At 39.8% G+C, this 16,442-nt stretch overlaps 1 protein-coding gene across 1 annotated transcript in view; it reads left to right on the top strand.

Moving 5' to 3' along the window:
• The window catches only part of LOC139472992 (general transcription factor 3C polypeptide 5-like), a 125,297-nt gene that overhangs the window by 48,602 nt on the left and 60,253 nt on the right, over positions 1-16,442 (top strand). The window contains exon 5 of the mRNA XM_071255490.1: positions 9,716-9,926. Within this exon, the coding sequence (XP_071111591.1) occupies positions 9,716-9,926 (211 nt within the window). The remainder of the gene's footprint in view (positions 1-9,715; positions 9,927-16,442) is intronic.

Here is a 16,442-nt window from a genome sequence, read left to right as displayed (position 1 = left end):
TCTTCGTCAATGTCTGTTAAGATTGTAATTTAATATATTCAAAGTGATGGCATGAAATAGTGACTATTGTAAATGGTGTTACAGTTTGTTGGCCAAATATATATCATTTACGTTCCAGTGCTTTCGTCAATTTCGCAGTCTTATGTCCGTCCATAGTGTGTACTAGAGCTGTTACGATTCACTCACGTATCCCAAGAATCAAACCATATCCCTGTATGAATAGAATTTGTTATCCATGGTCACTAGAATCAAATTCAAAAGAAAATTTAAAAGAGTGTTTTATATAGTTATACCAAGATTCCGTCCGTCCGTCCGAAAACTTTGTCCGCGCGATTTCTCTTAAACCATTCAGTGGATTCATCTCAAACTTAATACAAATAATCTGTGTCATATGGAGGGGTGCAGTCAAAAGAAAAAAATTGTTTTTATTAATTTTCCATTTTTTTATGAATTTTTCAAACCCTAACGTCTGTCTGAAAACTTTGTCCGCCCGATTTTTAATTAATCGTCTTTCTAAGTAGTAACATAACTTCGCATAACACCACTGCCACGGGCTAATTTGCATAGCCTGTCACATGACCAGACTTTTCTCTCGTTTTAAAACAAACGCTAAAATCAGAACAGCAGGGGGCTTTACATATTGTTTTGCAGAATTATATAGATATGCTACTAAAACTGTGCGACTGTGAGGTACACTACAAAATATATTTATTCATCAAAGTGAACGTAACTCTCACACTCCGTGTGGCTTCGATGACAGCACGTGATGTAAACAAAGGAAAACTACGCAAATGCACAAGGTTTTTCACGTTTCGGCATATTTTCTCTCTAAAAGTTAACCATGACATATGTTTATCTAGATGTATAGACTCATAAAAAATGAAACAAAAGAAAATATTATCATTGTTGCGATGAATAATGTGATTTGGCGCGGTCAAAGTATGTGGTTAAGCGGAACCTATGGAAGGGGGTAAACGGAAGTTGTAAGTATTGGAGGGACACATGTTTTTGCCGAAATTTAGGTAAACATTATTGAATGAGATTTTAAATAAAATTAATAAAATAGATGACAAACATAAGGTCAGATATACAGAGAACACATTTTTATTACCAGATAGTGTAACCACAGGATTAACTTGCGTAATTCAATTCGGATTTGTTATGCTATTTCCGATGACAGATCATGACAGCCTGAAATGAGACTGAAGAAAAGTCTGTGCGTATTATACACGAGAGATATTTTTTTCAGGATTTAATTGCCCATAATTAGGGGTGCGTATTATACACAAGTGTGTATTATACACGAATAAATATGGTATATACGAAATGTAAAGCTTTGGGCGTGTTTGTTGTTGCTAATAAACTGTATTCAACCAGAAAATATTACGAGTGTTCACAATTCTTCAGTTCAACTTCACTGTTGATAGATAATACAAGATAACTAGATAAAAGATGTAAATGAGTTAGTGATATTAAATTATGATCTGACATGATTAAAAATTATGTCTCACAGTTGACACTGATGTTATTTATTCATCCTGTATTAGTGTCACTGTAAATTTTTTCATGAGCTGTGAAGTAATTAAAGATTGTGAAAAAATAAAACCAACAAACTTTGTTTTTCATTCATATATCCTTTATTTCTCTGTAGTACAATCAGCTGAGAACATTAATTAGCACTTGTTAACTTAAACTAAAGACATATAATATTAAAAAGATACTTAACTTTAAGTGTTACATTAACAGTGAACACTTTAAATTTCATTAATCATACAATAAAACATGTGACTCTCAAAAAATATTTTTGACTCCCAAAAATTCATAGGCTGAGTCAAGGTGACTCTCAGATATTGGAGTCTAGGGGGAACCCTGCCTAACCCTATCCTAGCTATTCAATTTGTAACTACTGACACACTAGGTGGGTCGGAGGTATTAGTGAGCCACGCTCACTTTTGCACTTGTTTTACTTGAAGTTGTCTGTTATGTTCGTATCAGAGCAAGATATGCCAAATGGAATATATACAAGCCATGCAGTAGTCTGTTGTGTAGGTCATCTACAACGTCACCTCAGTTAAATGGCTGATTGTCTTTAACGCTCATCATTTATTTGGACCCCAAAGGTAGCGTTGTAGCGAGCAATCACTGTTTTTTTCATTGAATATAATATAAATAATCTAACAACTGCTGACTTGTTGTATTCGTGAATAAATATTCGAATTCGCTACCCTGCATCCATGATTCGTATCATATTTGCCTCATAGAGTATTTGTTGCAGCCTTAGTGTGTACCATATCAAGAGACCAGGTCTCTAACCGTATCAAATGAAATCTTATCAATATGGACTTTTCAGTTAATTAGAAGTGACTGTTCATAGACAGAAAATGTTTGTGAGTTACCGGAAGTTGAAAAAACTGTTGACATTCACGTTGTTTATGAGTTACATTCAGAATGATTAAGTCACAGTTTTCAAATTTTATGGACAAATCTGGGACAAACATATCGGAGCATATTCTAAAAAATCTCGAACTTCCCTTTTGTCCACTAGAAATAGTTCAAAATTCAAAATTCAAAATTCACGTACGGTGGCCATACGAGGGTATGTTCCTGAAAACTCCTCCACCATTGCCATCTTATCTAAAGGCTAGCCAAATCTCATCCCAAACTTCCATCGTTTGTGATCTGAAATTTGTATATTCTTATGGAGAAAGAGTTATTTTGTAGGTATATACATTTAGTTTTTAGTCTTTGAAGGGCATTCAGAAGGGATACACATACACAGGTTTTGTTTTGTTGTCATGTGAAATTGCAGCCTTAGTCGATCCCTGTGGACATTATGAAATCTTACAATTCCCAAAAGTCTTCAAGGATTAGCCTCCTTGGTGCTGAATCTGGATGATATGAATATGTAAGCTTACATTTTTTTTTTTACAACAATCTTAATTATGTCATAAATGCACTATTTAAGTAATGTGATAAATATTACTTTCATATGTATCAACCGGAGGATTAGATGTTTAAAATGGTGTAAAGCATGTACTGGCAAAGATGTTACACAACAAGATAATATTCTTGATAAATGTAAGCTTCATCTATCACACAAGAGTCTCTGGGAACTCGGTGTCACAGCAGTAAAAGCTTCTGTTTGACTGGTGTTGAAGGAATTTAACACCAGAAATCACATAATTTTATAGCTAAAATGGATAGAATTAAAATTAAACCACCTGCATGTTATCGGAAATCAGCAGGCCACTGTAACTTGATAATGCCCTCCTATTGCTTGACGACGGGCCATTATCACGCCCGTTGTTAGTTGACGTCAAAGGGTAGGGATAGGTGACGTCACGTTTAGTACTGACATCATCTGGTTTGTTCTATGACGTTTCCATTGGGCAGAAGCCCTCGGTCTTTTCAACTGCCCTCCTTTGTCGGGCAGTTAATGGAAGACCTCAGGCTTCTGTAGATGATAATGCCCTGAAAAATAGCTTTACCCTTATAATAACAGCAGTAGAAACTAACATTTTTGGTCCACTAGTCCTTATAATGATAATGTATAGCAAAACCCTTAAAAATGTCAAATATCTACTAGTCCTTATGATACCTTAACTATTAGGCAGTTTGGCAAGGTCTATAGGAATTGTCACAGTCATAACCAGAAGTGAGGTCATTTTTAACAGGAGTAATGTTATTTGGAGGCAGTTATGATAGTGGTTCAGTGGAATTTGTCAGGTTTTTGCCTTTATTGATATCCTAATGACTTTCAAGCTGATTTATGGTATGCATGGTTTACCTAGACCTGCTCAGCAGCTGATATTCTGCCCTGAAGTTGCAGCATATGTCAGTAAACATTTCAAAATTGGAATAAAAAAATTCACTATTCCAAGTAATATTTGTTATAAACTCATCATAGGCCTTTTGTGGAGGAAACTTTGATCTCACTGATAACAGGACCAATAAATAGGAAGAGGCTTTGATGCTTAGTTTACATGATGGCACTGAATGCAATGTTAAAATACCTCAAAACTAGGGAAAATTAGAAATTTAAAAAATTATATATTTTTTTAACCAATTTGCCATCCAAGGGCACTCAGTTTAGAATCCTCAGTAAATCCCTGATATGGATAGAGAATTCCTACAGCTGCCCTAGGATCCCTTGATGTCAGAACCCAACAGTCCCTCTGGCTGTTCTGGAAATAATGTACCGTATATCGCTGTGTATAAGGTGAGTTTTTCGTACCTAGAATGAAGGGGGGATCGTCTTATACACGGAGTCGAAGATCTCACGTTTTTTTCCAGTTGCTTCACTTTCAGCTTCCACTGGCGATGTCAATCGACGTTCGATAGCCAGCCCAGCTTTTGACAATAAAACTTCGCATTTCGTCCTAAATAACTGTTCCAATAACTATTTCCATAAATAAACATGATTTGTATCTGTTTTCCTTGAATAAGGTTTCATAATTCCTGCTAATAAAGTTGAAATGACCCTCGCCTCGATCCAGCTGACACGGTAAAACAATCAACATCCTTGAGTAGAGAGCGAGATGTACCAGTAAGCATTTGCATATTGCACATTTGACCTAACAGGTGAAGCTGAAATCAATTCCCGTTGGTTTTACAGTTGTATTAACAACTGTTGGAGACGGTGTGTATAAGTGATTGTGGAATAAACACGCTTAATGTGAGGCAAACATAAGCCTAGTTAGTTACAACATAGTTAATTGGCGATTAAATTACTCACCATTGTCTCTAATGTTATTACTTCAGAAATTAATTTTATTTTACGGGCACCAATTTGGTGTCGTACTGTGTAAACACAAAATGGCGACGTGTGCTGGAGTTACGCATGCGACCAATCATCGTAGAAAACACAACGCAAGATAAACATATTTTTATTGCAAATATAAGGTTAGTGTACGCACCTGTGATGTGCTTCATTCCAGGTCGCTTTCTACACGGAGTATAGGATTTTGGGTCGATTTTGAAGGCGTGTACAGGGGGGTCGTCTTATACGTGGGGTCGCCTTATACACAGCGATATACGGTAATATTATTGGAAAGAAGTGAGGTTTTCCTGCCATGTGCATGTGCAAAGCAACGGTGGAGGAAAACTAACACCACACAACTATTTAGGGTCAGTTGACCATGAAGAGGATGTCTGTTAAAAAGCTAAAATATCTTTATTGTGTGATGACGGCAAATATACATGAATTTTAAAATTATCCTATCTAACACTATGCATTTCCTCATTCCATCCTATGTGGAAACGTGCTTGAACAAATGTTTCCATCTTCATGATTCAAAACCATTCACCTGAACACCATGCATCACCATGGTCACTATCCAAACAAATGGGTAAAGCACATACTCCTTGTGCATAGCGCCCTTCACAACTTGATCTCATGCTTACCCCTGCTATACCATTCTTTTTCTAATCGCCACTTGGTGGAATTTAGTTTGTTTGTTTTTTTCTGGTGTACAAGGCCTGTATTGTTCTTTCCACCTTTTTGACAACAAGGACTTCGTCAGCGGGGGTGTCTCAAGTGCAGACAGGTTTTTTCTGCCTCTGACCCACATGACATTTGTTCTGACTCCCGGGTCCATGTAGTTCTTCTGCGCGATGTTCCCAACGTGCTGATTGTCTTGATGAATCATTTAGAGTCTATTTACATAAATGTTGCCGTAGAGAGTTGGACTGGCTTTCCAAATCTGAGGACCTGGATAAAACATCCAAGAGCTCTTCCAATTCAAAGAAAACACCTACGAAAAAGATCAAGCAGCCTACCCCCTGCACTCAACTATACCTGCACTCTCTGTGGGCAACAATAGCGTCTCCAATAGTTTCTATAGGAGGATGCTCCTATCCCTCCTGTACACCAGTCCATTGCGGAGATTTCCCCACCTACGTCTACTTCAACTCACCCGGCAAAAGTACTTTCTGTTTTCCTAGATTTGGCCGTCTCTACATTGCCTTCACGGCCGGTCGATACCTCTCTCGCTCCTAGGTTATCTGCAATTATTTGATTATCGCATTCATCACCTTACCGTACTAGCTCTGATACCGCCAAACGCTCCTCTTCTGATAGTGTCTCTTGGTTGAGCTGCTCTCAATTGCTCCTGGTACAAGTTAATCTGCTCCTCCGGGTTCGACGAAGTATTGATCATTCCCGCTTCCTGTCTACCTCTCGCTGCTCCAGATCCGCAGTTTGTCGTTCTACAGACTGTTCCCCTTTGTGTTCATCACTCACAGGATTGGTGCTCAGGCTCATAATTGGATCTTTTGACAAGGTTCAGTGTTCGTAGGTTCAGCTGTCGGAGGATCGGTGCCCCATGCTGTTCTGTGGTTCAACGTTTTTCAAACAGGGACGGCAATCAAGGGTTCAACAACTTCCAAGGTTAGACTCACCTTTAAGGATTGCCTCGTCTCCAAAGATAGGGCACTCCTCTAACGAACGACGCTTGTCAAAGACAAACAGTAGATCAGTCATCTGAACTATGGCTCACGAAAGGACACGTCAGACTGTTCGCGCAACGTTTCTGATGATGATAAATATACTTAACCGATGGGATATTCGTCGGCCTTGGGTCTTTCCTCTTCGGTCTCGTTCTTATGACTACCACAGACGTTGCACTCCATCTCCTTTTAGAGCCGACTGCCTACAGGTCTAGTGGTAGTGCATCAGCGGGAAGAGTGGAAGATCCAGGGTTAGATCTCTGTCTGCATCATACCAAAAGACGTTAAAAGATGGTTCTTGTTGTAATCCTGCCTTGTGCTCGGCTTTGAGGGGCTAAAGTAAGGAGTTTACTGTGTCTGAGTGGGGTATTCATGTTAAACTGTGGCATGGTATCTCAGTGGGCAAGCACTATAAAATTGGCATTAGTCTGGACTAGTACAAGTACGTGCATGCATGCATGTCGCTTTATTAGTGGAATAATCTTGGACGAGACGTTAAACACCATTTCACTTCACCTCACCTTACAGTGCATACACAAACCCTTCACATGATTGAGAATGCTATATGGACTCACTTTACGGTGATTTATCGTCTGATTGACTTTACCAGGAATACCCTTGCCTTATTGCTAGTATATGTCCTTCACTGAAAGCCATGCCTGGGACCTGTTGCTTTTCAATCTCTACTGAAAGTGTGCCATTCCTATCCAGGCCTTTAACGTCTCAAGGGATTTCTGAATTGGTGTTCTCTCTCCGCTCCTGAGGCCATGGAGATTTCAACTTCTTTTGACCCTATGACAGAGGAAGTTGTAATGGATCGTCATTCCTCTGTAACATCTTCAAATATCAAGCAATGTCCAAGAGCCATTTTAGTCGACATGGCTTCCAATCTGGCCAAGGCCTTTGGATCTTTTCGTCAGTTGCGTGATCATGTACATTCCATATGGTTTGTGTTTGGAGGATGCCGGCACTCATGGCTTATCCAAATTGACTACTGCACCTAAATTGGACTGTAACTTTGCAACTTTATGCCCCAAACAACCATTGACTTGAACAACTGGGGATAAAACTTGTCAAAGGTTACCGTTCTCTCGACTCTTACCATGACTATGGCTCATGCATCTTCTCCAGAAGAGTCTTGTCTTCAAGGATGCTGTGGTACTGATCCATGACACGATGACAGCTATTTTGGACCTTCTCATTAACTAGCAGGATAGGTTTCTACCCTCAGACGACGTGGTGTACTTAAGCATTGTTCATGGGATGACCAACTCAAAACTTCACTTGTCCACTCCTTCAATCTTTGCTGGTCACCTTCAGTTGATTGCTCACTGAGACACACATTTGCAGGTGACTGTTGATCTTCTTTGTTTGGAACAACAGCTTGAGGATCACAGAGGAAGGAACGTACATGTCCTACCTTCGCTCACACTCAACATGATCAAAGGATAAAAGGATCCTCAAGCCGTTCCTTTTGTACCCTCACCTTTTACTCAGAATTTTTTCTGGTCCTGAAGCTAGTCAATATGAAAAAGTTCCAAGCGTTATGCCTAGAGGAACTGCCAAATTTTTGAATGACAACAATCTCGCTTCTTCTTACGATCCAAGCGACTTTCTGGTCTCGATCCGCATGATGTGTAACTGCACGTTCCAATCCATCAGGAGCACAACCATTTCCTTCGTTTCATTTTCCAAGGCTGCCACCACCAATGGAAGGTGCTCCCGTTCGGAATTTCTTCGGCACCGTGGCAGCCCAGTGTGAAGTTCCTTCACGTTAAGGGAATAGTGTTCGAATCGACGATTGCTTTTAGGCCCACGAAGATCTCGACATCCTTCTTCAACATCTCACGTCTTCTCCATCAACTTGGCTTGTTAATCAACATTGGCAAGTCCCAGACAACTCTCACTCAATGACACCACTTTATCAGTGCCCTTTTCAACACCCATCTGTGCAAGATGATCCTCCCTCCGTATCAATGGTCAAAGATTCAACATCTTATGCTGCTGGAACTCAAGCAAGTGCACCTGTTACGTCAATTGCAACAGATCCTCGGCCTTTTGACATCTGCACAAGTCATCACTCTTAAGGCTCATCCTTAAATGTTTTATTTTTTTTACCGTTTAAAACTGGCTTCATCGTGCATATTTCACAGTTGTAGGTCTAATACACAGAGATGAGAATCTTCCACGGATCCACAAATTTTAATGACCACAAATTTGTTAATATCTGATGGCCTAACCGATAAATACCCCCAAATTATGTACCACGCTCCATTGCAAAGAAGTTTCAGCTGAAAAGGGAAATATCCATTCTCATCCCTGAAAACAGGCAAGGGTATCTGCACCCCACCTTCCAATCTTTGGATAAATGCATAGTGTGAGAAAGTTTAAAAGTTTGGAAATTTTCCAATATACTTTATATTTATATACTTTTCCCATCTCACAAACTATATATGCCGACTCGACCTTCCCTGCATCATAGCTACTCTAGCCTGTTAGCAGTGAAAAAAGAGAATGATATGGCAGGTAAGCACATGATCAGGTTGTGTAGGTCTATGTGCACAAGGAGTATGTGCGGGACCCATTTGTTTGGGTAGTGATCATGGTCATGCTGGGTGTGTTTGGGTGAACTGTTTTTAGAAGCTGGAAACTTTGTTCAAGCACATTTCTCACGTACGTAAAAAGGTAACATGACCTGACCAAATTCAATCTTGAGAGTTGACTTTGGATAAATGTTTTGATGTATTTCAATTAAATAGATATCTGAAGTCATAAATAAACATGTGTTAAGTTCAATAGACAGCATATTAGTCAATATTTGAAAGCTCAAAGGGAACATAATGACTTAAGCTGCCCTGAGACTTGTTCTTTGTCATTAATATGGATTGATTTCAACCTGATTTAATTTTCAAGTTTGATCACAAGTAGAATATATCAAAAAAAGGATCAGGTTAAGTTGAGGACAAATTTGGTTTACATCATCCCTAAGACATGTCTCTGGATAACTTGAACAAATATAAAGTGGAATATATTTTTATAAACCATTTCTTCATAGTAGACTGTTGCCAGTGGTCAGTATTATCATAATCTCAAAGAGCACATGTCTAGGCACAAGAGGGTGCTAGCTTTCATTCTGGGAGATAAGTGTATATGTATACATATCCAAATTAGTCTATGTTATATGATTAACATATGAGCACAATTATGAAAGGATTCCTAGTTATTTTTATTTGAAATTAAATGATATGACTGCATATTATGATTTCAGTTATTTGAGGAGAGGCTTATCTGGTCCAAAAATGGTATCCGTTGCAACATGCCAGCAAAGTACCATCCTAGATTGAAATATGTCCTGCCATTGGTAGCTTACTACTTTTGTAATGGACCTTGGAGAACTTTATGGGTCAAGTTTGGATATGATCCACGCAAAGACAAAAATGCCAAAATGTATCAGATCCTGGACTTTCGACTGAGGCAAAGTGAGTATGGTTTCATTCATGTTTTGTGTAAGATTGTCTGACTTTCCCTTTAAAGCCTTTTACACAACATATACTTAACATTGCACATGGATTCCCGTTTTTGGGTCTAAGTTTGGAGACACACAGTTGATAATCAAACCTACTTCACCTCTAATAGAATATAAGGGTTGTAACCACTGAAAGGTCATTTAGCTTCAGTCATGTAGGGTGGTCCTTTGTTGTCAGCAGACATTTATATTTCCAACTTCTTATCCCAAATCTAATTAGTTGAAACTTTGTAAAGATCATCAAATCACTGCACAAATTTGTTTGAATCATTGATCTATAAACAGTTGAATTTCAAGAACACTTCTTAACCGACCTGATACACTTTCTGAGTGTGTGATTTCAAACAATCTAGGCTACATCAAACATGTGACAAATGAAACTTTGTACAATCAGTCATCTAAGAAAAATACACATTATTATTGAATAATGCTTTTTTAAAAATTTTGTTGAAATATTGACCACCCTTTGATGTTATATTGAATAAGGAGACATAATTTATATAACTAACGTATGCTAATGAAAAAACCTGTATTTGCAATGCTCGATACAATACGACTATCAAATTAGCATTGAATACCCTTCCCAACACTGCCAGAAAATGGGTGTGACGAAATATGTTTTTCCAAAACAAAGTAATATTTACCTCAATCAGATAATTGAGGCTGCATGATTTATATATATATGTAGCCGCGCCCGTTAATCAAGCTATGCTTCTACAGCAGACATACCAGCTCCCCACAACGCTGATGCAGTTGACACTATCAGCACCTCTGGGCTTTTGACTCTCAGTCTACAAACAGATGCCTCCTCAGCCTTACAAGACGCCTTATACGGACTCTCCGTGGCTCCACTACCTGCAGCTACTGCAGCAGTCCGTACCTCGGTACCTGGCGCCTATATCGTCTCTCAAAGCGCCTCTGCTAGGATTTGTACAGACACCCTTCCAGCCGCCTTCCATGCTGCCTTCCGAGGAGTCTCTACAGATGCCTCTACAGGCGCCCTCACACACACAACCTTCGCCAAGTTGTCAATTAGACCCTTGTTCAAGGCTCCCAAATACAAGGAGGACTTCTCAGTCCATTCTTCCGTCATTGCCTATCATGCCCATATGCTTGAAGAGTATATCCATATGATGGGGTCCATTCGTTCCACCACTATCCGTGTTCCTGACACCAAACTCACCTACTTGGAGACTGAGCTTTGACGTTCCCTAAAGCCTCTTTCAGTAAATGTCTCCAGAGCCATTATTCAGGACCTCTCGAAGGATAACCCCAACTGGCTGGACCACCTTACCACCGTCGTGTCATATCTCAGGTGGAACATATGCGGACCCACATCCACGCCACGTTGAAAGAAACCCATGACAGTGTATCGGCCCTCTCCATAGATAAGACCGCCCTCAAGGCACTGGCTCATGTCTCCCACTCCGCCACCTTCAAGCCATCTGGGTCAGGCACCTATCAGGCCAGGCTGAATTCACTTCAGCCACTTGGTTTGGGAAGAATATTGATAAGGGACAGTCTTCCAGCTCCTACCAGCCCTGCAGGGACCACTCTAAGATAGAGAGTGTAATGAGAGTGTAGAGAAGTGAAATGACAGACACAAATGACTGGGACCCTATGCTTCTATTCGCCAATATTCCATGTCCTCATGAATGACTCGTAGCATTATGTTTTTTGGACAACTCTAAGATAGCGAGTGTAACAGCAAGGCTAAGAAGTGAAATGACAGGCACAAATGACTGGGACCCTATGCTTCTATTCGCCAATACAGTGAACCCTTGACTTAACGCTCCTCGATGTACCGCTACTCCGGATGCACCGCGGGGTAAACCATGGCTCCCAAAAATGCATGAAGAATTTTCCCCTAAAAGCGTATTAAAGCGCGTTAACGCGCGTTAAAGCAAATAAAGTTACAAATAAACTGATGAAATTTAATTCCAAGTCGATTTACACGTGTGTGTATTTGTAAAACAATTACGTTCATTGTATCCGGCTGAATGTGATCGAAACCATTCTGCCTTTTGTTCCGGTTGTGAAAAAACATATCGTACACAGATCTGGCATTAAACTCACATAAAATCAAATCACAGCAACAACAAACATAAGCCTCATTGTTTGATTTAAGTTAAGTTAATACTCATCTCAGCTTGTTGTGATTGGTAAGACAACATGTGAGATGTCTTCGAACTTCAAACCGGCCGCGTGTAATGCAATAACAACAATCGAAACAATGGCTTCCGGTATTTAATCCGGACTTGAGTAACCGTGAGAGACCTATAAAAAACATTGGAACTTCATTGTTTAAATAGCGTAATTACGAAGGGTATAAAATAAATCTTAGTTCATTAGTCTTTACCATTTCAATCATGGCAACCACTGCGAGTAAATCTAAGCGACAGGCGTACACTATTAAAGACAAGTTGGAGATCGTGAGGCGGGTGAGAGAGGGTGAATCGCAAGCCAGCGTCAGCCGTTCAACTGGGATTCTAGCAGGGACCATACGTGGATGGCTAAAAGAAGAAAAAAAACTACAAGATCTTGCATTTGAGACCCAGGAGATTTCGTGGGGTTTCAGGAAGAAGATGTCATCGATGCTGTTCAAAAGTTCCGCGACTATGCTAAGGAGAACAGCATCGATGTAACCCAAGAGACGGCCATGATGTGGAACGCGTGCGATGACAACCTGCCGATTGCAGAACTTCTCAACGACCAAGAGTTGGTTGCCGCAGCAATGCCCGTCGAAATCATCGACGATGAAGAGGAATAGGAAAACAGCGACAGCGAAAACAGTGTACAGCCAATGGTACCCTCCGTGCGAGATGCCATTAATGGGGCCGAGCTGTTATTGCAGCACTTAGAAAAAAATGACAACAGCGAACAGCTACAAGTCCGCTGCATACTGTCACGACTTAGAAACAAGGAACGTGACAGTCAGAAACAATAAAAAATTAGTGACTTTTTTAGAAAATAGAAATGTGTTCATACATTACGTCATTACACACACCAGTTGCATGGTATCAAGAATTTTGAGTGCAATTTTCCCTTTGCATAATTATCCTTATTAACAGAACTAAATATATCTCTTATCCACTCAAATCTACGTTTGTGTTTCATTTTTATAAATCGCTCAAGTGACCGTGTAGTTACGCACGTCATGTCAAGGTACATTGTACATAAAGTGCATACAGAGAGCCGGCCGTGCCCGGGTTTTTCATAACTTTGACACGTCATTATTTATTAACCAATCACAGCCTTAGTTGCACATTAGTTTCGTTACAAGGCTGTTTGGCTTTGTAATGTACTGTCATCGATCGATAATGTGAGTAGGTCGGCGATCGGACCAATTTTCTCCCGAAAAACTTAAAATATAACAACATTTATTTAGATTCTACATGTATAACATCCAGTCGTTAAATAATACAGACTACTTTGATTAATTTACACAAAGTATTTTTATTTTTTTACGCATGCAGTTTGAATCATCGTACACGATCAGTGTTACATAGATCTACATGTCCCATGCCACTGTGAAATAATTGCGCCACTGTTCCATTCACCACCATCATTACATAATGTGAACCTCAGCAAGGAATATCTGTACACCGCTCTTTCCTACACAGCGGGGTCAGTTTCTTGGACCCCGATGACAGCGGTATATCGAGGGTTCACTGTATTCCATGTCCTCATGAATGACTCGTAGCATTATCGAATGATCTACTGTCTCTCCACCTATAACAACGGCTTCCTGGCTCTTCCACAGTACTTCCAGATTACCATGCTCAGGCTCCTCAGGTCAAGGATACTCGCTCATCAGGATGGTCATCAAGAACGCATTCCTCCATATACTAATCCATCGTGAGGAAAGGAAATTTCTCCACTTCATCTTCATGGAAGTCCACTATCAGTTGGCAGGCCTCCCATTTGGAATTACTTCAACCCATGGCTATCTTCATGCATCACCACGCTAATAGCCTACTTCCTCTACTTGACAGGCATCCAGTTCAAGTTATATCGATTTTAACCCATTTATCTTCTATGACTGTATCGATACCTGGATATCACGTATACTTAACTCCTTCACTTCCTGTCAAAAGGAATGGTTGCTCGATGCCTGTCTTTGCCTTCACTGATTGGCTGAGGATTTTTGAGAGTTTTGATGAAAGATCACTTCTGAAGGTATGCTCACCTCTGATCTGATAAAAGTTAAAAAATCTAGTAAAATCCTAGATATTTTTTATATTTGTTTTCTTATCCTGCGTTACTGCATCTAAATTGACCCCCTCCTCGCAGGTTTTTATCAGTAATGTGCTGATCCTTGACATCATCGATTCCGTGGTCACGTGGGAGCTGTGTGATAGGGTTGGGCTCTCAGCTAGTTGAAACAACCTCTTCTTCAGCAAGACCTCACCTAGCTCTTTCTTACTGTCAAGAACAAGCAGTAGATATGGTCGTGTGTAATGTCAGTCAAATAACATCTCAGCTTTGTTGCCTCGATTGCTCAACTGGGACACAATGTTTAATGTCAAAATATATGCATGAGAAATCTTTGTCACAGCTCGCAACCTACATCCATGAAGTTCCATATTTTTAATGTAGATCTGCGATTTCCTGCTTAAAACGTACAGAATAACACAATTTAACCTAAACCTTTTGTCAAATTCTGAAATTCATCATACATCAGGACGGTACGATTGCTGTAATTTGATTGGCTACCCTTAGGTCACATGCTTGAATCTGACCAATCACACACCTTGTAACAGTTTTCGTCAAGAAAGCGTCTTAAGGAACCAATTTTTATCCAATAAAGTCACATGTTACAGCTTCGAAAAGACTCCAGTGGAGGTTACTGTCATTTAGGGGATGCGATAAGTTTTCTTTTGGTACCTGACACTGAAGCCATCAACGCACGTGTTATTCATACAAAGCTTTTGAAAACGGAGCTATTTCCTCTTATTACTGAGCTCACAGCCACTGTGTGTGATGACAGATACTATTTAAAATTCTTGCTAAAATAATTTTCTGATTACAAAAACAATGAAAATATAAAAAGAGTCCAATATGATATATGTGTTTGGTGTGTTGAGAATACCCCCTGAGCAAGTTTCCATCAGAGTCCCATATGATATATGTGTTTGGTGTGTTGAGAGAACCTCTAGAGCAAGTTTCCATCAGAGCCCAATATGAAATATGTGTTTGGTGTGTTCGAGAACCTCCTGAGCAAGTTTCCATCAGAGTCCAATATGATATATGTGTTTGGTGTGTTGAGAAAACCTCCTGAGCAGGTTTCCATCAGAGTCCAATATGATATATGTGTTTGGTGTGTTGAGAGAACCTCTAGAGCAAGTTTCCATCAGAGTCCCATATGATATATGTGTTTGGTGTGTTGCGAGAACCTCTAGAGCAAGTTTCCATCAGAGTCCCATCTGATATATGTGTTTGGTGTGTTGAAAGAACATCTAGAGCAAGTTTCCATGAGAGCCTAATATGATATATGTGTTTGGTGTGTTGAGAGAACCTCTAAAGCAAGTTTCCATCAGAGTCCAATATGATATATGTGTTTGGTGTGTTGAGAGAACCTCCTGAGCAGGTTTCCATCAGAGTCCCATATGATATATGTGTTTGGTGTGTTGAGAGAACCGTCTGAGCAAGTTTCCATCAGAGTCCCATCTGATATATGTGTTTGGTGTGTTGAGATAACCTCTAGAGCAAGTTTCCATCAGAGTCCAATATGATATATGTGTTTGGTGTGTTGAGAGAACCTCCTGAGCAGGTTTCCATCAGAGTCCAATATGATATATGTGTTTGGTGTGTTGAGAGAACCTCTAGAGCAAATTTCCATCAGAGTCCCATATGATATATGTGTTTGGTGTGTTGAGAGAACCTCTAGAGCAAGTTTCCATCAGTCCAATATGATATATATGTGTTTGTTGTGTTGAGAGAACCTCCTGAGCAAGTTTCCATCAGTCCAATATGATATATGTGTTTGGTGTGTTGAGAGAACCTCCTGAGCATGTTTGCATCAGAGTCCCATCTGATATATGTGTTTGGTGTGTTGAGAGAACCTCCTGAGCAAGTTTGCATCAGAGTCCCATATGATATATGTGTTTGGTGTGTTGAGAGAACCTCCTGAGCAGGTTTCCATCAGAGTCCAATCTGATATATGTGTTTGGTGTGTTGAGAGAACCTCCTGAGCAAGTTTGCATCAGAGTCCCATATGATATATGTGTTTAGTGTGTTGAGAGAACCTCCTGGGCAAGTTTCCATCAGAGTCCCATCTGATATATGTGTTTGGTGTGTTGAGAGAACCTCTAGAGCATGTTTCCATCAGAGTCCAATATGATATATGTAATTTGTGTGTTGAGAGAACCTCCTGAGCAAGTTTTCATCAGAGTCCAATCTGATATATGTGTTTGGTGTGTTGAGAGAACCTCCTGAGCAAGTTTGCATCAGAGTCCCATATGATATA

This window comes from Haliotis cracherodii, unplaced genomic scaffold (genome assembly GCF_022045235.1).
Source record: "Haliotis cracherodii isolate W230 unplaced genomic scaffold, xgHalCrac1.p SCAF_26, whole genome shotgun sequence".
Lineage (NCBI taxonomy): Eukaryota > Metazoa > Mollusca > Gastropoda > Lepetellida > Haliotidae > Haliotis > Haliotis cracherodii.
Note: the sequence above shows the minus strand (reverse complement) of the source record. Positions and strands in the feature narration are given on the sequence as shown.